Source organism: Anomaloglossus baeobatrachus, chromosome 10 (genome assembly GCF_048569485.1).
Source record: "Anomaloglossus baeobatrachus isolate aAnoBae1 chromosome 10, aAnoBae1.hap1, whole genome shotgun sequence".
NCBI classification, from domain to species: Eukaryota; Metazoa; Chordata; class Amphibia; order Anura; family Aromobatidae; genus Anomaloglossus; species Anomaloglossus baeobatrachus.
In genome coordinates, this window is record NC_134362.1 from 27,721,835 (window position 1) to 27,744,679 (window position 22,845).

The following is a 22,845-nucleotide window of genomic DNA, read 5'->3' on the forward strand; positions in this document are numbered from 1 at the left end:
GTTTTGGATGCTGTGGGTTTTCACTGCGTCCAAAACGCTGCATTGTACAGTACAAGCATAGTGGATGGGATTTCTAGAAATCTCATGCCCATTGTGCTTGTTTTTCCCGAATCGAAAACTGACATGCGGTGCAGCTTCCTGAGACACAGCATGTCAATTCCTTGCTGCGGAGACGCACACGTTCTCCTCAGAGAGAACACAGGGAGAGACCGCAACTGCCTGAGCTCGGATAGTGGGCACAAGCAGCTGCGGTCTCCTCGCAGGACCCGCTCCACCCAGGAAGCAGCGGGTCCTGATCGTGTGCACATACCCTGATACACAGGAGAACAAAGAGTAGTAATGCTCAAAACTAATTTCAATATATTTATTTGTGACAAAAAAGGTTGCAAATATTTTTTATCTTTTAGAAAAAGGCTTGAATATATACAGCACAAACAGGGGGGTAGATGTAAAAATGGCAACAAAATAGGCCTGTCATACATATTACAAAGTCAATTGTTTACATAGATTTGTAAAATAGCACATATTCAATGTATTCAACACAATTTCCTGGAGCATAATATAAGTATATCCCCAACAATAGGTTTAAAAAGATCAGGAATAGATGATACTGGAATGAATCACATATAACATATCCCTATGGATCTGATACACAGACCTTTAACATCAATAAAGACAAAAAGTGCAGCTGCAGATATCATACCAGGATGGTTAGAAAAGTGCTACAGGAGTGTAGGCAGGCCAACGAAGATGGAGAGGCAGGATCCCCCTCCAGAGACCCCAACGTACGTTTCACAGTTATGGGATTTGTTGCTTCATCAGGGGGAATGAAAGGGGAAACAGATCTAGGATTGTGCTGAAGCCTGTAGTCTGTTGAATAAGGTGGGTGAGTACAACTAATTGTGCCTCCCACCAATGTCTGCTGAATGACTTTATTTTGAAGCCATGAGGCAGGTGTGGAGCTTAAAAGGAACATAATAGATGTGCGTTTTGCATTTTATTCTTTTAATCCCTGCCAAGATCTTAACATCCTGTATTATTATGCTCATTAAATCTTGTACTATGGAAAAATCACCTACTTGTATAGACGGATGTGGTGACCGGAGAGCTCTGATACCCCCGGACTCCGACTGTTACCACAGATATGGAGTAATTAGTCCCAGATATCAGGCTCTGGAGGGTGACATTTGTTGTGGGACTTGTCACAGATAAGGTAGTTGATGGAGACATCCCATAGCTTATATTATAGGACTTAGTCACACCGGCCATATTTACTGGCTCCATCCAAGATAATGACAAGATATTTATCCCGATTGTGTTAAATGTCAAGTTCCTTGGTGGAGCTGGATCTGTGTAAAGACAGAAATACAGACAAGTAAGGAACATTGTTTGGATACAATGCAAATTGAAAGAAAAAAAGCTGGAAAAAAAGATTCACGGCATGACAAATTGCAAAATCATAATTTTGGGGGAAAAAAACGTGATCTTTTTCTCTGAATTTATATGTTTGTTTACTTTTTAGTTTAAGGTGGTTTCTACTGATACATGAAAATGACATATGGATACACGTGAGCAGATAAATCAAAGTGTTTACTACCGTTTTCTGGCGTAATATACTTTAGAAAGTCGCAATATCTCTGGTGAGGTGCACGGAGCAGAAAGTAACTTGTGGGTTGCTCCTGATTCATTAAATGTTGACGATCTCTTAAAAGGAATCGGTCACCAGGTTTTTGCCACCTAATCTGAGAGCAGCATAAGGAGGAGCAGAGATCCTGATTCCAGCGATGTCACTTACTCTGCTGCTCAGTCTAGTCAGTTGAGGAAGCCATAGCGAAATGCGTGTAGGGGCGCCTACACACCCTTCTATGCTATTACAACCTTATTATGGGAAAGTCTGGGTCAGGCTCATTCTGATTGTTTTCATTGCTGTTTGAGAGACAATTTGTCTCATGATGCCATCTTGTGGCCTTTAATGATATTGCAGCTGGCTTTCTTGTATGTACCACATATCCATACCACATGCTATTTATTTAATTGGAAAAAAACTTTCAGAGATATGTATACTTTTTCTGTAGTGTTGTGGTGTGTACCTAGCCATTTTTATTCTGTGTCTCACTCACCTGGATGTCCCTTTACTTTTTGTAATAATTTTTTATATTTCCCCTGTCTGAATATATTTAATAAAGATTTTGCTATTTTTTCAGCTAGGTTTACTTCTATCTTTTTTTTTTTGGCGTCTTTAAAACGCCTATGTTTCTTTTGTGGTTCTAAATTATGCTTGTGCAGGAGTTGCCACATTATCTATCATGATTAGTCCTGGTGTCCTTCTCTGTTCCAGGTATTGTGGTGTAGTGAAGTCATGTCAATCAGCTGCTGAAAGGGGATGTCATTTTATCAATACTATGGTGCTCTTGTGTCATCCAGAGAATGGGGTACGCGGCTTACTACTGGGGAATGTCACTTTGGTGGCCATTGCCCAGTCCCGTGCCCTGGGTGCTTTTTAATGGGGAGTATTTACAGGGGAGATTAAAGTCATTTGTGTGAAGTCACCTGCGGGTTGCGGTTAGTATGGTGGAACCGCCACTGCTGAGTTGGTTACCCCTAGGGCTGGTGGTGATGGCAGCTATGATGGTAGGCCCTCCGCAGGTAGGGCTGAGCCTGGGGATTTGTATGATGGAGACTTTCGCCGTTATTAAGGGACGCCACACACCGTGGTTGTAGATAACAGTCTTTACTCACTCTTGACCCTCGGGTGGCTGGTTCAGGTCCCTGTATTTCCAATGCCAGTTTGATGACTCGGTTGCTCTGTCCCCGGCACCCTCAGTGTGGTTGGGTCTCCGTAGCGTGGATCAATTTGGGGCCCGACTGTCCCTTGTTTTGTGTCAGTCTCCTCATCTGTACGGCGGGCAGTGTGGACCCTGTAGGGGTGGTCTGTGTCCCGAACCCTGATCCTTGCTTTACTGCTGGTGCCCCCGGATCTGTGGGTCAGTGAGGTCCGTGAAGGTCCCCTCACTGTGCAGGTATTTACCAGGCCATATGAAACTGATGCCTGACCTAGGGCCCTGTGCCCAGTGTGTGCTCTGGTCCCAGCGATACTCAGGTGTACCTGCCCTTGCGACCACTCTCCTGTGCCCCCCCAGGTCACCGTTACACGACCCAGCTCTCAGGCACCTCTCCTCTCTACCACTTCCACTAACTAACTGCCTGACTGTCCCCTCCCACTAGGCTGTCTAGTCCCCTGGTCTGGCTCTGCCCTCTAGGTGGCCATCCCCTTGTCTCTGACTAGCCAATGACCCCTGGTGTGGAGTGGAAACTGGGATTTTGGTGTTGCTGGCACTGGTGTTCCGGGTCCCGGGGGGTAGGCCCTGCATCCTGGTGAGGATGCAGTACCTAGTAGTGCCCTGAGTGGCTCAGGGGCACTACACTCTCTGTGGCACCCTGGACAAGCCAGGACGTCACAGAACAACACCAACACACCCCACACTCCCGGTCAGGCACACCGAAGTCAGACACAAACCCTTGTTGCCTTCCTCCAGGGGCTGATGTTCACACCAGGGGGTGGGCCAGGCGGTTGGCCCCGCCCACCGAGGAGTACACAGTCCTGGAGGCAGGAAAAGTAAGGCAGAGAGAGATAGAGGTTTGGAAGTGGAAGTGGAAGGAGGAAAGTGGCAGTTAAGCAGTCTGAAGTTGGTCCGGGTGTGTGGCCCGGACGGATCAGCAAGGTTGGCAGACGGTGGTGACCGTCTGCAGGAGAGGCCTATTGAAGCCAGCCGTAAGGACCGTGGACGGGCGGTGGCCCGGTGGTACCGGACCGGTACGCAAAGAGAAGCCAGCACCATCCGGCAGGGGCTTACGGACCCCGGCAAGGCTAGGAGTCGCCGTGAATTTGCCAAATTCGTTAGCGAAGGGAACCTCCTGGGTTTCCCAGCAGCCAAGTCCCATCAGAAGGCAACCGTCCAACCGAGAGAGGGAAACATAGTCACTGCCAAGGCTAAAGTTCCCAGGGCCAGAGCCTGCGGGCAAAAGGGGCTCCTTCAGCACTTATCCAAGCTGGGGAGCGGGTTACCGGTGGGAACCCATTGGAACCGTACACGTTACACAGGTGCAGGGAAAGGCAGTCACCATCAACCTGCCGGGAGGAGAAACACCGCAGCCGTCTGTGGGACCCGTCCATCCAGCCGTGTGTTTTACCGAGAACTTTGTCCTCATCATTGGCTGAGTGAGTACCACCGTGCCGTGTGGCACAGCGCTGCCCCCGCGACCCTGCACCTCGCCAGGCCCCGTAACCCGCCTGCCATCCATCCCTACCCCCTCACCGGGCCCCGGGACAACCAAACCCCCTACCCACGGAGGGGAGAACTAACATCCAGGCTGCTCCCTGTCATCGCTCCCGGGATCCCCGTCCAGAGCAGCGGTGGTGTCACCAATATCACCACAACCGTGGGTGGCGTCACAGACAATATCCAATCCCCACAATCAATCCCCACCCTTTTCACTCACGGGCGAGGAACGCCGCTCGAGTCCCCGGGATCCGGCCCACCGCTCGAGCCACCACCGAGCAGCAGCAGCAGACGGACCCGAGCAGTGGGAGAGCGCAGCGTCCCCTCCTCCGCTCCGCGACAACTTGGCATCACGAACAGGATCTTACCGCTCTGCCGTCTGGTAGAGGTGCGCCTTGTTACCGCCAGAGGTGTCCGGCCGAAAAATTGGAGAAGCCGCCATCTTGGGCGTGAAAAATTCCCTCTCGAGCGTCTCCTCGAGTAGTGGAGGCGCAAAGGCCGAAGCCCCGCCCCTGTAGAGGAGGAGCCGGAAAGAGACTAAGGGGGACTGATGGCGGCCGGCCGCATGTAGCACGCGGCTATGGAAGCAGGGACGCCAGGACCCTGCGGCCATTTACTGGTTCCTGGAAGAGACCGCTGCTAAAGATGCTGAGTCTGACCGACAACACCGTGGTCCCCGCGCCTGGCACTGCAGCGTGGGTGGAAGTCCGGACCGTCCAGCTAAGCAGCCGTCTGCAGGTCCGCATGCAGCTCCTCCTGGAGGAGTGGGAGGCCGACATGGTGGAAGTGGTGGCGGCCATACGGAGACGCGAGGTGGAGGGAGTCTTGGAAGGGAGGGTAGGTGACCCACGCCCCTGTACCCCTAGTGGGTCGATCATCGCGGCCGAGGGACCCGGTCCATACCCGCTCGCCCTGCTACCTCCCCCGCTACCCGTGTTGGCTGCTGCTGCCCCGCCACTAGGCCCGCTACCACCACCACCGGTTACGGTACCCTGCCAATCTGCCCCGGCGGACCGACCTGTAGCAGAAGCTCGTGACCGCCCTGATCCGCTTCCATGGGAGAAGCCGAAGGCTGAGCCCGTCAGCAAAGATGCACCGGAGGCACGGCGGGGATGCAGCTGCCAGGAGGCAGAGCAGGCCATGTCACAGCAGGGTCCCTCATTACCGAAGGTACCGGTCGTAGCCGGCACGGAGGGACTCTGGCTGGGCCCATCCCCCACCCCGCCTGAACCGGAGCAAGCAGAAAGTGCTCCGCACCGGGAGCGGCAGCAAAGGCAGCTGCGCCGCGGGATTTCTGATTGAGAAAGAAAAGTTAGAGCATGGTAGCGGTTCACGGTTACCTTGCTGTCGGTCCCCATTGGGACTCTTCTGACGTTCCAGACGGCCCTCAAGGCTAAGGAGTCCGGTTGGAGGAGCAGTCGTACCCGCATCATCGACAGCTGAAAATGGAGTCCTGTGGGACAGTGTCACCCCTGTGTGAGGGTGGCGTTGGGGGCTCGTGCTGTTCGATGGTGGACTGTGGGAAAGCTGCAGGAGGAAGCTGTACCGAAGCCAGGTATTGTGGATGGCCCCTGTGACCCAGCTGACAGTCTCCGTTGGGACCCTACGGCAAGTCTCCGTTGGGACCCTACAGTTTTGTTTGTGGTAGCCCGTTGGCTACGAAGCACTGTTGTCCCCGTGGGGACTGTTTGCAAATTATGCGTCGAAACTACTACGGACAAGCCCGAGAACTGGCAGGGCAACCACGAACTTGTGGTTTGTAAATAAAAATGTTGTTTTATGGCTTAACCGTAACCGCCTCCGGAGAGGCTGATTTGGAGGATGGGCCTGGAGGGAAGTGATGGCCCAGGCCCGCCACTACCGCAACCGGTGGCGATCCTCCGGGGGTTTCAGGGGTTCCCCATGGACGTGGGTCCCCTGAAAAGGACAGAACCCGCTCGGGTAACTTGTGCTGGACTGGGGTCAAGGGGTGCTGCCTGTTTGCTTAGGGGCAGCATCAGGGCCAGGTTACTTGGGTGGGAGAGAGCGGAAGCCGTTACCGTTTAGCAACGTTTAAGTAAAGTACCTCCCGATGTGGGAAGATGTTATTATAATTGTAACCTGTTTTACCGTTTATCTTTTCAGTTTGTGAAAATAAAACCGGTGATGGACGGGCAGCCCGCGGACGGTCTGCATTTTACTAAGGGGGAATGTGGCGCCCTGGACAAGCCAGGACGTCACAGAACAACACCAACACACCCCACACTCCCGGTCAGGCACACCGAATAAGACACAAACCCTTGTTGCCTTCCTCCAGGGGCTGATGTTCACACCAGGGGGTGGGCCAGGCGGTTGGCCCCGCCCACCAAGGAGTACACAGTCCTGGAGGCAGGAAAAGTAAGGCAGAGAGAGATAGAGGTTTGGAAGTGGAAGTGGAAGGAGGAAAGTGTCAGTTAAGCAGCCTGAAGTTGGTCCGGGTGTGTGGCCTGGACGGATCAGCAAGGTTGGCAGATGGTGGTGACCGTCTGCAGGAGAGGCCTATTGGAGCCAGCCATAAGGACTGTGGACGGGCGGTGGCCCGGCGGTACCGGACCGGTACGCAAAGAGAAGCCAGCACCATCTGGCAGGGGCTTACGGACCCCGGCAAGGCTAGGAGTCGCCGTGAATTTGCCAAATTCGTTAGCGAAGGGAACCTCCTGGGTTTCCCAGCAGCCATGTCCCTTCAGAAGGCAACCGTCCAACCGAGAGAGGGAAACACAGTCACCGCCAAGGCTAAAGTTCCCAGGGCCAGAGCCTGTGGGCAAAAGGGGCTCCTTCAGCACCCATCCAAGCTGGGGAGCGGGTTACCGGTGGGAACCCATTGGAACCGTACACGTTACACAGGTGCAGGGAAAGGCAGTCACCATCAACCTGCCGGGAGGAGAAACACCGCAGCCGTCTGTGGGACCCGTCCATCCAGCCGTGTGTTTTACCGAGAACTGTGTCCTCATCATTGGCTGAGAGAGTACCACCGTGCCGTGCGTGCACAGTGCTGCCCTCGCGACCCTGCACCTCGCCAAGCCCCGTAACCCGCCTGCCATCCATCCCTACCCCCTCACCGGGCCCCGGGACAACCAAACCCCCTACCCACAGAGGGGAGAACTAACACGCAGGCTGCTCCCTGTCATCGCTCCCGGGATCCCCGTCCAGAACAGCGGTGGTGTCACCAATATCACCACAACCGTGGGTAGCGTCACGGACAATATCCAATCCCCACAATCAATCCCCACCCTTTTCACTCACGGGCGAGGAATGCCGCTCGAGTCCCCGGGATCCGGCCCATCGCTCGAGCCACCACCGAGCAGCAGCAGCAGCCGGACCCGAGCAGTGGGAGAGCGCAGCGTCCCCTCCTCCGCCCGCGACAACTCCACTAATAATATAATCACATTATATCACTAATGATAATGCAGTTACATGATTACAATATTACTCACAAGTGGCGCCTTGTCCTCGAGGAGATGCGTGGCCGCAGGCTTTACTGAATGACTCTACAGTGATGAAATATTCTCTGCCGGGCAGCAATCCTGTGAAATTCACTTGTGTATTATTCGTTTCCTTAATAATGTACATGGCTCCTGATAGAATGATTACATAAAACATATTTTCTGCTGGTTTTATCCATGTGGCTCCAAGAACATCAACCGACTCATAATTGTTGACTGCGAGGGAGGATATATCAGGAACTAAGGATAAAAATGATAAAAGATCAATGGTAATAGTTAATTACAACTTGTTAATTACAACTACATAAAGTACTGTCAGTTCTTATACACATAGTTTACGTCATGTTACATTCATCCAGTCCTTACTTCTGCAGATAGAAAATGTCACCGGCTCGGATTCAGTGATGTTATCATCAGCTCTTGTATATAGCATGAATGTATACAGCTCTAACGGCAAGAGGTTCAATAATGTAGCGGAGTTATTGGTCGTTACAATATCATTTATCGCTGGTGCAGATGAGGGGACAACGGTGTGGAGTCTGAAGATGTAAGTCCTCTCACGCCAATCAATGTGACCCCACCATAGAGATGCAGTATATAAAGTCTCATTGGAGAGGAAAAATGATGCTACTGGCGTTGGTTCTGAAACAAGAGAAATACAGTCAGTGTGGATACCGGATGGGAATGCATTTGACCAAATCGTAAAATATGATGAATTATTGTTTTAGCCAGGAGACGCGGATATCAAACCTATGGCTCCTTATACACAGTCGTGTTTATTATCTATTACATAGGTATCTTTAGCATTATAATATGGAGACATTTTTTGTTAATCAATTTAAATGGATGAATATGTACAGTATATCACTTGTAAAGCGCCATGGAATAAATGGCGCTATAATAATAAATAATAATAATAATATCACAAACACAAAAGTGAATACACTCCTCATTTTTTTCGTTAATATTTTATTACATTTTTCATGGGACAACACTGAAGATCTGACAGTTTGATACAATGATTAACATCAAGTCCTGAATTAATCATACATCACAGACCGCGCTAGGATAAACTTTTATAACCCATAATCATCAACCACAATGCTGGTTGAAACAAATGACACAAGGTCTAAAGGGGGCTTTACACGCAGCGACATAGCTAGTGATGTCGCTCGTGAAAGCACCCGCCCCCGTCGTTTGTGCGTCACGGGCAAATCGTTGCCCGTGACACACAATATCGCTAGTACCCGTTACACGGACTTACCCGCCTAGCAACATCACTGTGGCCGGCGAACCGCCTCCTTTCTAAGGGGGCAGTTCGTGTGGCGTCACAGTGACGTCACATGGCAGCCGTCCAATAGAAGCGGAGGGGCGGAGAGCAGCCAAAAGAAAGTGACGCCCACCTCGTTGCCGGAGGACGCAGGTACGGTGTTGTTCGTCGTTCCTGGGGTGTCACACGTAGCGATGTGTGTTGCCTCAGGAACGACCAACAACCTGCATCCAGCACCATCAATGATATTTGGGATTAGAACGACGTGTCAACGATCAACGATAAGGTGAGTATTTTTGATCATTAGCGGTCGTTCTTACGTGTCACACGCAACGACGTCGCTAACGAGGCCGGATGTGCGTCACGAATTCCGCGACCCCAGCGACATCTCGTTAGCGATATCGTTGCGTGTAATGGGGCCTTAAATGTATAAATAAATTTATTCAATTAACAAAATGATCTCAAGAATTAGATACAACAAAGGTGCTTCAGAGTATATTATGTATAATACTAGGGACTAGTATACATGTACAAGGGGCAAAATACACTTATTGTGACAACGTTACATTCCAATAAATTACAAGTAACTATGCAGATCCTGTATTTAATACATATTGAAACATAGACCAATACATGTATATGAAAAATGTAAAACAATTGGTATCAGTCTAGGATTGAAAACCCACAAAGGGGGGGCGTGCCCTTGATATAAGTCAACCTTATAAATAATGAACACCAGTAATGGAGAGAATAATTAACTGTCTGAGAACAAACAAGGCGACTATATCATCATTAATGTAAACACTATCAGAATATCAACCCACAGTATATCACAAATGCCAATGCAGAATTTCAAACCCAGACTGAATACAGGGTGCATATATAGCAATAAGAAAATTAATGTAACTAAAAGTAATAGTACAAAGATATAATATATGATTTTAGTATGAGCCAAATTTGGAAATTATAATAGCCTTGATGTATAGATGCAATGACCAAAAAGAGAGTGGTAGACCACAAAATAATTAATAGACTGCCACAAGGCAGGCCATAAATATCACGAATACCCACTATGAAAACTGATAGTCAGTAGATGGCAGTATTATAAGTGTAAAATAACCATGGGCTCTATACTAAAATGTACGGCCTTAAAACCTAGAGATCAACACCTGGCAGTACTATTAAATAAGACACATGTAGATGGCTATATACAATGTACCTGAAAGAAGTGTATAGTCTAATGCCACCCACGTCCCAGAACCCCGACACGTGTTTCGCCCTTAAGCGTCCTCAGGGGGCTATCTATCTAATTCTTGAGATCATTTTATAAATTTATTTATACATTTAGACCTTGTGTCAACCTGTTTCAACCAGCATTGTGGTTGATGATTATGGGTTCTAAAAGTTTAATACAATGTACAGTAGTCAGTGTACAGCTTATATAAAGGCTAGGACACACGGTGAGTAAAACGGACAAAATCGCATTCCACCCGGACACATGTTACTCTATGGGGCCATTTCCATCTGCGAGTATTTTCTCAGCCTTAATCGGACCAAGAAAACAGTCGCCGTATGCTGTGGTTGGAATCCGATCCGTATTCACTTACACCCATAGAAGTCTATGGGTGTGAGTGAAACATCACACTGCACTCCGATGACACCGGAGTGCAGTACAATAATAGTATCAGCTGGCAATGGAGGAGATAGGAAGATTAATCTCTCCCTTTCCTCCACAACTGGGATGCGATCGCAGGATCGGATCACAGTGGCATTGCACCCGGCTTTCACTCGCAGCACAGCGGGACCTAGCATATCGCATCCGATGCACTCGCATCAGATGCCTTACGCTCGTGTGGCCCCAGCCTTGCAGTGTAAATTTGGTGTCCTTAAAATAACTCAATACACAGCCATTGATGTCTAAAGCGCTGGCAACAAAAGTGAGTACATCCCTAAGTGTCTCATCTTCAGTTTTGTGCCCTATGAAAACATATAATAAAATATTTACAAAAATCTGAGGGGTGTATTCACTTTTGTATTTTAAAAATGCTGCATGCAAAAATGTTATCTAGTTTGCAGATTACAGTCCATAGTGAGTGTGCAAAATATGGATTTTTTTTTATTTAGGAGGCAGTCATACGTTTTATTGGTTAAAATATGTTAAGAGTAGACAAATTTGCCACCGGGTGAGGGGAGGACCCACGGCAAGCAACGCAACACACAGAGTACGCCAAGAAACAATACAATGGTGGACTCTCTTGCTAGGGAGAGGAAAGCGAGGTCACCTGCTAACTAGTGATGAGCCACCCCCGTAGTGTTTGAGTTCGGTTCGTCGAACGGCAGGTGTGTTCGTCGAACGTTCGACAAACACCTTTGAACGCCAGTGAAAACAATGGCAGGCAAACACAAACAAATACAAACACATTATACATATACACATACAGTTAATAATAAACATTGCCTTTATACTTACAGGTTCTGCGACACGTCCTGCACTCTGTCTCCCGCCGCTTCTACTTCCGATCATCGCTGCGTCCTCCCGGTAACCAGCACTGATGATAGGACCTTTCCGTGATGTCATAGCCATATGACCAGTCTCGTGTGTATTATCTGATTGGCTACAGACTGGTCACATGGCTATGACGTCATGCTAGGTCCTGTCAGTGCATCTCACCAGTATGTGGTGCTCGCCCGAGCATCTCTGTAGTCAGTATACTCGGTGAGTACCGGCGAGATACTCGGGCACATGCTTGGCTCCCCGTTCCTGCATGTCGGCGCTCTTTACAGAGTAAGCCCACATGCAGGGACTGGATGCCACAGCCGGTGAATAGCGGCCCCGGGAATCAGGTGATCGGAGATCACCGTTGCTATAGTAACCCGCCTGTCAGGTTACTATTGCAACGGTGGCAGCGGTGACGTCACCGCTTACAAACCCGCAGCCTCTGCTCACTCATTGAGTGATTAGACTGCACGGGGAGCAGGAGCGTCTTCCTCCCATGCAGCGCTGTCTGATGTAGCAGAGTTGCATGGGTTGAAGGAGAAAGAAGACAGAAGACCAGGAACGTGGAGGGGTGAGAGGGAGTAATAAACATGGAGTCTCTAAGTGTCTCTGTGTATTTATTTCTATTAAAGTATTTTTTCTCTGTGTGATGTCTTTTTTTTAACCTTTTTTGGGAGATTCTTAATGGCTGAGTCAAACTTGCCTGACATTAAGAATCTATGGCTTAATACTAGCTAGTAAAACAAAGGTAGTATTAACCCCTTATTACCCAGCGAGCCACCCGGCATCAGGGCAGCTGGACGAGTTGGATATAGCGCCAAAAGATGCCGCTTCTATGACAGCGCCATTTTCTGGGGCGGCTGCGGACTGCAATTTTCAGCGGAGGGGCCCAGAAAGCTCAGGCCAACCTGTGCTGCGGATTCCAATCCCCAGCTGCCTAGTTGTATCTGGCTGGACACAAAAATGGGGCAAAGCCCATGTCATTTTTTTCTTTTTTATTATTTCATGAAATTCATGAAATAATTAAAAAAAGGGCTTCCCTATATTTTTAGTTCATAGCCGGGTACAAATAGGCAGCTGGGGGTTGGGTGTAGCCGTACCTGCCTGCTGTACCTGGCTAGCATACAAAAATATGGCGAAACCCACGTCATTTTTTTTTTTAGTTGTTTGGCAAAAAAATAAAAAAATAAAAAATGCTTCCCTGGATTTTCCATTGCCAGTGAAGGTAACACCAAGCACTGGGGATTAGCAGCCAGTAGCTGCTTGCATTACCCTTAGCTACCAATACAAAAAATGCAGTGGGAGCCCACGTATTTTTTTTTTAAATTATCTATTTAAATAACTTTCTTTGTCTGCGTTTTGCTCACTGCGTTTTTATGCATTTTTAAGGATTGTTGAAAAAAAAAAAAAAAAGGTCACAACACAATTTATTGAAATAAAGAACCCCCCTCCGCAGTAATTTTGGGTCAAGGGTCCCGCGTCATCCAATCCGGATCCAATATCATCTGATCGGTTTGCTGGAAGGAAAAGTGATCAGATGATGTGTCAGGTGAGAGAGGAGAGAGAGAGAGGAGAGAGAAAGAGAAAAGAGGGAGAGAGAGAAGAGAGAGGAGAGAGAAGAGAGAGAAGAGAGAGAGAGGAGAGAGAAGAGAGAGAGGAGAAAGAAGAGAGAGAGAGAAGAGCGAGAGAGGAGAGAGAGACCCGCCCACTGGCAGCTGTGATTGGTTGGGCAGGGAAAGCAGGGAAAACCAGATTGAATAATGAGCGGCAGCCATTTTCAAAAGAGGAAAAGCCGCCCGAGCTTTGTGACTGTCGTGCAGCTGATCGGTGAGTAGGAAAGAGAGAGGGATTGTCCTGGGGATGCAGGACGCATGCAAATACACAACGTGCGCACATAGCCTAAAGGCCGCTTTACACGCTAAAGCGATGTCGTTGGGGTCACGGAATTTGTGACGCACATCCGGCTGCGTTAGCGATGTCATTGCGTGTGACACCTATGAGCGATATCGTCGCAAAAACGTTCAAAATCGCTTATTGGTGACCTCCCCCCTATTCTCAATTATCGTTGCTGCTGCAGGTACGATGTTGTTCCTCGTTCCTGCGGCAGCACACATCGCTACGTGTGACACCGCAGAAACGAGGAACCTCACCATACCTGCGGCCGCCAGCAATGAGGAAGGAGGTGGGCGGGATGTTACGTCTCCCTCATCTCCGCCCCTCCGCTTCTATTGGGCGGCCGCTTAGTGACGTCGCTGTGACGCCGAACGAACCAGCCCCTTAGAAAGGAGGCGGTTCGCCGGTCACAGCGACGTCGCTATGCTGGTAAGTAGTGTGACGGGTCCGCGCGATTTTGTGCCACGCTTTTGGTGATCGCACAGTTATCGAACTCTAACTCGAACTGTCGAACATGAAGCAAATCGTTTGAATTCGTCGAACGACTCGAACACCGCCCAAAACAACTCGAATATGAAATTGGTAAACGGTTTGCTTCGAACATCGCTCATCTCTACTGCTAACACTCACCTGCGGCTGAACACTTCACTCCCTAATGCCCTTAGATGGGTCCTTTTCCCCATGCGCTGATCACATGCCTAGGTCTTCGCTGACCCTGGCCTTCAGCCAAGAAAGTGAAGGCTAGCGGAATGCTTGTCTCGCCACTATAATAAGGCAAATGAGTGGGGAAATACACAACAACAAGAACTCCTAGGTTTCTTAAGTAAGGAACTTTGCAGCTGCAATACAAACAACACTACAGCTATGCAGCGACAAGCTCCTTCAACGTGGTCAGCATAGGGATGAGCTGTAGCCGGCATAGGGAGGAGGGTGGAGCAGATATTTATAGTAGAAGCCAGTGGTTGTGTGTCGCCCTGGGCAAGCCAGGGGACACAGGTCACAACACCACCACACCCCACACTCCAGGTAGGCACATCTGCTAACCAGAAATCCTTGTTGCCTTCCTCCAGGAGTCTGATGATGCACACCAGGGGGTGGGCCAGGCGGTTGGCTCCGCCCACCGAGGAGCTCACAACTCTGGAGGCGGGGGAAACCAGGCAGTCAGCTCAGGGACGAGCTTGAGTAAACAGTGAGATAGCCCCGGGCAGGGGAAGAGTGAAGTCCAGTGAAGGGCTAGAGTAAACAACCAAGAAGTGAAAGTGGAGGAAAGAAAAGGAGTAAAGGAGGAAAGCAAGAAGAGGTGACAGAGCAGAGAGTGTGCAACGCCTGAGAGCCCAGCTTTGTGTAGGGCCAGAACAGCAAGGTCAGCGACGGCGGTGACTGTCCGGAGTGGGACAGTTCGGAAGTTCCTGGAAGGACCCCGTTGGCTGTGTGCCCGGTGGTCCGGAGCAGTGTTCCGAAGGACAGTCAGCACCAGGGCAGGGGCCTCTCGGACCCCGGCAAGGCTAGGAGTCGCCAAATTTGCCGAATCCGTCAGTGAAGGGGACGTAGATCCCCCAGCAACCAAGTCCCGATTGACGGCAACAGCCCGACCATTACAGGGGAGACACCGCCACCGCCAGGGCACCAGTTTCCCCAGGGCCAGCGCCTGCGGGCAAAGTGTAGTGCTCCTCCGGCCCAGATTGCAGTCGGGGAGCGGGTTACCGGTGGGGACCCATCGCAACCATCCGTACATACAGGTGCAAGGAAGAGGGACATCACCGTCACCTACCGGGAAAGCAAAGCAGCCGTCTGTGGGACCGTCCTACCAGCCGTTTGGTTTACCGTACAAACTGTGTCCAAGTCTCAGGCTGAGTGAGTACCACAGTGCCGCAAGGCACAGCGCTGCCCCCGCGTCCCTGCGCCCACCAGGCCCTGCACCTCCCAAGCCATCACCGGGCCCCGGGATCACCAACCCCTACCCACGGAGGGGCAACACAACACCTGGCTGCTCCCCATCACCATCCCCGGGATCCCCGCATTGAGCAGCGGTGGTGCTACACATCACCACAACCGTGGGTGGCGTCACGGACATTATCTCAACACCCCAAACAACCCCCTTTCACTCACGGGCGAGGAGTGCCGCTCGAGGAAACCCCCGGGATCCGGCCCACGGCTCGAGCCACCACTGAGCAGCCGGACCCGAGCAGAAGGGGTGAGCGCGGTGTGCTGACACCCTCCTCCCCGCCCGCGACAGTTGCAGCTTAGATTACAATCATCTGTTAGCTCACTGCAGGATAGAAAGGGACTTTAACCTTTTCAGTGCCGGATGGAATTAAATATGCTCCAAATCAGGGTAAATGGCAAGCGGACACAAAAGCGAATATGTGATCCACAATGCACTGTGACCTTCTGATCCCAGAACACCCCCCGAGATCATATCACGCCGTGACACACACGTGATACCTAGCCACTGTGAATGGAGCAGTAGCTGATTTTGAGAGCTCTGAGCTCCCTACACTATTTACATAGCTCCAAAAGATGTTTATGTAAGTTATGGAAAAGCACCGCACAGCGCATAACATTTAGCAGTTTCCAGAATAATGGACTTTTACAAGACAGAACACTTTGGACCATTGGTCTCTGGCTGTCCCCAAAAATAATGCCTCCATGGGAACCAGCGTTTTCTGCCATCTCAGCAGTTGTGACAGGAGAGGGGCTGTGTATTAAAACAGTGATTACGAGGAATAAAGTTGGTGTTTTTGACCTACAGTAGGCTTAATATTATGTCAAGGTACGGGAACGGTTTAACATACAAAGCAGGGAGAAGACATTTACAGGACACAGCTGAGAAGGGCTGGGGAGATTCTGAGAAAAGAAGTTTAGCAACTTTCTTGTAATAATGAGACAGAGAAAGAAACTAAGAAAACAAAAAACGTGAAGAACTCCTTGACTGATGACAAGCAAGGTAAGGTTCCTGGTATGCTTAAGTATTGATTGTACGACAGCCGGTCTCACTGGATACATTATGCAAATATAGGTAAGAATCCATTGTACAAAATATCAACAAATCCTGAAAACAACTCAAACCAAAAATAGCAAATTGCACAAGCTGAGACTTCAGAATAAACTTCAACTACTTGGAAAAACCTACAGGTTGTTTGACTAGGGGACAAATAAACTCTGAATGGAGTTTCCTATGTCCCGTTTATATCCATAATTGGCGGAATAAGATTTGTCAATTTTATGCACTCTATCCGAAGACTATTTTATAGATTAATTACTGATATCTTAAGCAAATTGAACAGGAGTGTGATCCATTGCACAATATAATTTGCTGTTGCTTGGATTGTTAATAAAATGAAAATTAAAAAATACATATGTGCCACCCCGGCGCAGACCGGGATTCTCGGATCCGGTGTGGTCGTGACTCGAGGGGTCCGGACCCGAACTCGGCGGACACTCCAAACCCATAGAAGGGGGTATTTACAAGGGAAGAGTTCGTGATGCCACCTGCGGGTTGCGGTAATGGGAGTACCGCCGCTGCCGGAGGGAGTATCGGGGCAAATGGTGTGAGGCAGCAAGGTGTCAGTCCCTCCGCAGGTAGGGAAGGCCCTGGACTCTGGGGGTTTTGGTAGCTTTGGGGAGAGCAGGGTGCAGGGGCCAGGGTATTCACTGCGGGTAGTCATGGTGCAGGATGAGGTTTAGAAAGTAGACACTCACACCGAAGGTAAACCAAAGTCTCTGAGTACCATTGCCGCTGCGGGGAGCCCGTCCAGGTATCCGCTCCCAACGGTGTCACTTAGTGATCCGGAGCCTGCCTCCGTGCACAATTTAGTTGTCTGTTGTTGGCCCCGTGGCTTGAAGCTGTTTGGACCTCGCCCACTATGTGTAGTGTAGCTGTGCTCTTGAGAGCTTCCACTTGGGACCTCAGTTGGCTGCTTTTGGCTGGAAAACCCTGTCCCCCTCGTTGACCTGATGCCCTCAATCTCTGAGCTCTTAGGGAAGTTCATGAAGATAATCTCCCTCCCAGGTTAATTATCAGGACGTTGAATGGGTTCCTGACCTAGGGTCCTGTACCCCGTCGTGCTCCAGCTCCTCTCACTTTGAGAGCTGTCACTGTTCTGTTTTGGTCCCCTCCCACCAGTCTGCCTGACCCCTAGGTGGATGGCCCTTTTCCAGCTAGACTAACCCACTGGTGTGTCTGACAGGTCATGGTGTGGAGTATTAGTTGGGATTTGTGGTGCTGATTGGAGTGACACCATTTGTTGGGAACCTGGAACCATGGGGGGTAGGCCCTGCACCCTGGGGGACAGGGTGCAGTTCCCTGCAATACCCTGATATAGTCAGAGGCGCTACACATATATAGATTACAGACGTAAGTACAGTTTAGAAAAAATATATTATTGCTCCCTCTGCAGTTAAAATTAAAAATTCAAAATTAAATTCAATTTAAAATTTGAATGAAAATTATGGCTTCTATACAAACTTGTTTGTCTACATTGTTAAATACTTCAGACCCTCTGCCCCTTATATTGTCTGTTGGTTGACAGGAGGTAGGGTTAAAGGGGTGTATTTCGAAGTACACACAGCCTACCCTAAGGACAAAGGAGCTGTACATGTCAGGAGGCAGTGGTAAAGGGGTGCATTTTGTAGGGTAAGTAGACACAACCTACCCTAAGGATAAAGGAGCTGTGGATGTCAGGACATAGGGTAGGCTATGTATACTTCCCCTATGAAATGCACCTCTTTACCCCTAAGGACAAAGGAGCTGTGGATGTCAGGACATAGGGGTAAAGAGGTGTATTTCATAGGGGAAGTATACATAGCCTACCCTAAGGACAAAGGAGCTGTAGATGTCAGAAGGTAGGGGTGAAGGGGTGCATTTTGTAGAGGAAGTAGACACAGCCTACCCTAAGGACAAAGGAGCTGTGGATGTCAGGAGGTAGAGGTGAAGGGGTGCATTTTGTAGAGTAAGTAGACACAGCCTACCCTAAGTACAAAGGAGCTGTGGATGTCAGGAGGTAGAGGTGAAGGGGTGCATTTTGTAGGGGAAGTAGACACAGCCTACCCTAAGGACAAAGGAGCTGTAGATGTCAGAAGGTAGGGGTAAAGGGGTGCATTTTGTAGAGGAAGTAGACACAGCCTACCCTAAGGATAAAGGAGCTGTGGATGTCAGGAGGTAGGGGTGAAGGGGTGCATTTTGTAGAGGAAGTAGACACAGCCTACCCTAAGGATAAAGGAGCTGTGGATGTCAGGAGGTAGAGGTGAAGGGGTGCATTTTGTAGGGGAAGTAGACACAGCCTACCCTAAGGATAAAGGAGCTGTGGATGTCAGGAGGTAGGGGTGAAGGGGTGCATTTTGTAGGGGAAGTAGACACAGCCTACCCTAAGGATAAAGGAGCTGTGGATGTCAAGAGGTAGGGGTAAAGGGGTGCATTGTGTAGGGTAAGTAGACACAGCCTACCCTAAGGATAAAGGAGCTGTGGATGTCAGGACATAGGGGTAAAGAGGTGCATTTCATAGGGGAAGTATACACAGTCTACCCTAAGGATAAAGGAGCTGTGGATGTCAGGAGGTAGAGGTGAAGGGGTGCATTGTGTAGGGTAAGTAGACACAGCCTACCCTAAGGATAAAGGAGCTGTGGATGTCAGGACATAGGGGTAAAGAGGTGCATTTCATAGGGGAAGTATACACAGTCTACCCTAAGGACAAAGGAGCTGTGGATGTCAGGAGGTAGAGGTGAAGGGGTGCATTTTGTAAAGGAAGTAGACACAGCCTACCCTAAGGACAAAGGAGCTGTGGATGTCAGGAGGTAGGGGTAAAGGGGTGCATTTTGTAGGGGAAGTAGACAAAGCCTACCCTAAGAACAAAGGAGCTGTGGATGTCAGGAGGTAGAGGGGAAGGGGTGCATTTTGTAGGGTAAGTAGACACAGCCTAACCTAAGGACAAAGGAGCTGTGGATGTCAGGAGGTAGGGGTGAAGGGGTGCATTTTGTAGGGGAAGAAGACACAGCCTACCCCAAGAACAAAGGAGCTGTGGATGTCAGGACATAGGAGTAAAGAGGTGCATTTCGTAGGGGAAGTAGACACAGCCTACCCTAAGGACAAAGGAGCTGTTCATGTCAGGGGGTAGGGGTAAAGGGGTGCATTTCATACTGAAAGTAGACATAGCCTACTCTAAGGACAAATGAGCTGTGGCTGGCACCTGGTGTACGGACAGGGTAATTATTATAGAGTACAAGAATTATAGAGTATAAGAATTAGAGGAATTCCCTGCTCCTATACAATTCCTTTCTGCCAATGAATTATATTAAGAGGGAACAGATGGCATAAACCTTTGACATCAAAAAGGTCACATCAGATTTCTAGCAATTTACGTTATTAATATAGATTGTCCATTGGAATCAGAATGTCAGGGTGTTTTTAGTGCATAAAATAAAGCCACAAATTTAAAGAGGTCGGTCTTGGAAAGCAACAAAAAAATCATCTGACTTTGCACAGAAACGTCACAAGATCAGTGAAGTGCGATCATTTGGTGAACAAAAGCAATCTACTGAGCAAAGCATTGAATTCAATGACATGTAGAATGCTTTGCCGTAAATTTCCAAAGTAACTAAAGCGGTTCACATACTTTGGCAGCCTTCAGATCGCCTATCGTATTCTTTGGGGGGGGAGTGTGGTAACCAAAAAAATTGCAATTTTAGCATTCAGATTTATGTTTTCTTTTAAGCTTTTAATATATGGTGTGTAATATAGTTATATAATGTTTTTCAGCCAATGATCTGCACTGGTTGTATCAAACCATTGTTCGATGCAGCTAGAGCAGATCATCAGCCGATGTAATCTGAAGTGGTTGTTTCTATCACTGAATGGATGATTGATCGCTCAATCGATCGGGACAGTGGAAATATGTACAGTATGCTAGAATTAACAATGTGAAGTCTGATACTATTAGATCCCTTTTATTTAACTATTTGGAGGTTTTATATATTACCAAGGTTACTAATTGTTTGAAAATAAACCATTAAGCATCATAGACTAAAGGGAGCTTTACACGCTATGGTATCGTTAATGTTTTATCGTCGGGGTCACGTTGTTAGTGACGCACATCCGGCGTCATTAACGATATCGCAGCGTGTGATACTTACCAGCGACCTCAAAAATGGTGAAAATCGTTCACCATGGAGAGGTTGTCCCAAACCCAAAAATCGGTAATGGTTGATTATCGATGTTGTTCGTCGCTCCTGCGGCAGCACACATCGCTATGTGTGACACCACAGGAGTGAGGAACGTCTCCTTACCTGCCGCCGGCCGCAATGCGGAAGGAAGGAGGTGGGCGGGATGTTACGTCCCTCTCATTTCCGCCCCTCCGCTTTGATTGGCCGGCCGCTTAGTGACGTCGCGGTGACGTCGCTGTGATGCCGAACATCCCTCCCCCTTGAAGGAGGGATTGTTCGGCAGTCACAGTGACGCCGCCGACCAGGTAAGTGCGTGGGACGCTGCCGTAGCAATAATGTTCGCTACGGCAGCGAACACACGATTTCGCACACACGACGGGAGCGGGTGCTTACACTCTCGATATCGCTAGCAATTGCTAGCGATGTCGTAGCGTGTAAAGCCCACTTAAGTTATCTTTACTAATTTATTTTATGAATGTACAGGACGAACATATCATTGGTGCAACAGGGGCCCAATAGTTTTTTTTGGGGGGGGGGCATTTCTCCTTCCAAAATAGGTGGAATTGTGAATTTTGATGAGTTATTCGACTTAAAAGGGCCCATATAGTGTATAGAGCCCTTTTCTGTCTGTGTCCGCCAGTAACGTACATGTAAGTATTCAGAAACAGTTCATAGTTTTCTCCTCAATCCTCAGCCCAAGACCTATTTATTGCACATTGGGTGGGTGGTAAGGGCTTCAGTTTTACCATTTTTGGGGCACAAGGATGTGCACTAATAATAGATTTTTTTTTCTATTTTTTTTTCTATTTTTCAATTAATTGTAAAAAGAATGAACTATGGAAAAAAACTTACTGGTGGTGACGTTGCGGCAGCAGCTGATTGAGTCGTTCCCGTAGTAGATCACATACTGTGTACCAGACACAAAGCTCATGAGGGACGTGTTATTCCAGCTGCCATCAGATGCCTGGATCATGGAGCCATTTATATACGTTACATTCTGCAGGAAGAATCCCCCAGCCAGCCCAGTGATGGTGATCTGAGAGGTGGTCGCCTGGATGACGATTGTTTGGCATTCAGGTATTACTGTAATAAACAACACATATAAAATTAGCTGAGCACCTGCCAATTGCCATACACAGGAGATGTGATTTCAATTTAATAATAATATTTATTCACTTATATAGCACCAGTAATTCCACAGGGCTTTACATACATTTGCAACACTGTCCCCATTGGGGCTCAAAATCAAAATTCCCTATCAGTATGTCTTTAAAGTGTGGGAGGAAAACGAGGAACCCGGAGAAAACCCACGCAAATACGGGGAGAACATACAGACTCCTTTCAGATGTTGTTCTTAGTAGGAAGTAAGAAGAGGCTGCTCACATTGCTGTCCAGCCTGTCTAGCTGATCTAATACTGAAGATACCAGGTGTACTGAGGTAAGAAGAGACTGCTCACACTGCTCTCTAGCTGATATAATATTGAAGATACAAGGTGTACTGAGGTAAGACGAGTCTGCTCACACTTCTCTCTAGGTGATCTAATACTGAAGATACAAGGTGTACTGAGGTAAGAAGAGACTGCTCACACTGCTCTCTAGCTGATCTAATATTGAAAATACCAGGTGTACTGAGGTAAGAAGAGACTGCTCACACTGCTCTCTAGCTGATCTAATACTGAAGATACAAGGTGTACTGAGGTAAGAAGAGGCTGCTCACCCTGCTGTCCACTGTCTTTTTGATTGTGTAGCAACTGCTCTGACCTTTAGATTAATTGCCAGTACATCAGGCTACAGCAGTGGAGCTACCTACTACACATACTTACAGGAACATGCTGTACTAATAGTCTTTAATTAATTTTTTGTTACAGCCAATCACTGAACTCAGTGGCTCCACTGATGTAGATGTCAAAAGCTGCTGAATTCGGTGATTGGTTGCAGCGCTGTAGATGTAACATCTTCGCTGCAGCCTGTCCACAATCACTCGGTAGCCCTGGATCCAAGGAGAGTGAATATCAGCTGATTTTGTTATCATTATCACAGCAAGAATACACATGTAGAAGCGTTGAAAGGGGAAATCCCAATTAAAGGTCCAATGCAATGTGGGTCATATATCCAAGTGGTAAGTTAATGATCATTAACATGGAATCTGATTTTTTTCCATTAATCATTCTTAAAAATGACCTTTTTGCCATTAGACCAGTTAAATCCGTCATCTCATCGTCTGGCCCAGAGTTGTGGTTTTCCATGGTAGATCCAGCTTTATATTTATTGCATGTCTTTGTATAT

General features: G+C 48.5%; 1 protein-coding gene across 1 annotated transcript in view; it reads right to left on the reverse strand.

Moving 5' to 3' along the window:
• Positions 1 to 22,845, reverse strand: part of LOC142254310 (receptor-type tyrosine-protein phosphatase eta-like) — a 132,168-nt gene that overhangs the window by 71,547 nt on the left and 37,776 nt on the right. The window contains exons 7-9 of the mRNA XM_075325358.1: positions 21,412 to 21,642; positions 7,733 to 7,981; positions 1,080 to 1,349 (exon numbers count right to left, since the gene is read on the reverse strand). Of these exons, the coding sequence (XP_075181473.1) occupies positions 1,080 to 1,349; positions 7,733 to 7,981; positions 21,412 to 21,642 (750 nt within the window). The remainder of the gene's footprint in view (positions 1 to 1,079; positions 1,350 to 7,732; positions 7,982 to 21,411; positions 21,643 to 22,845) is intronic.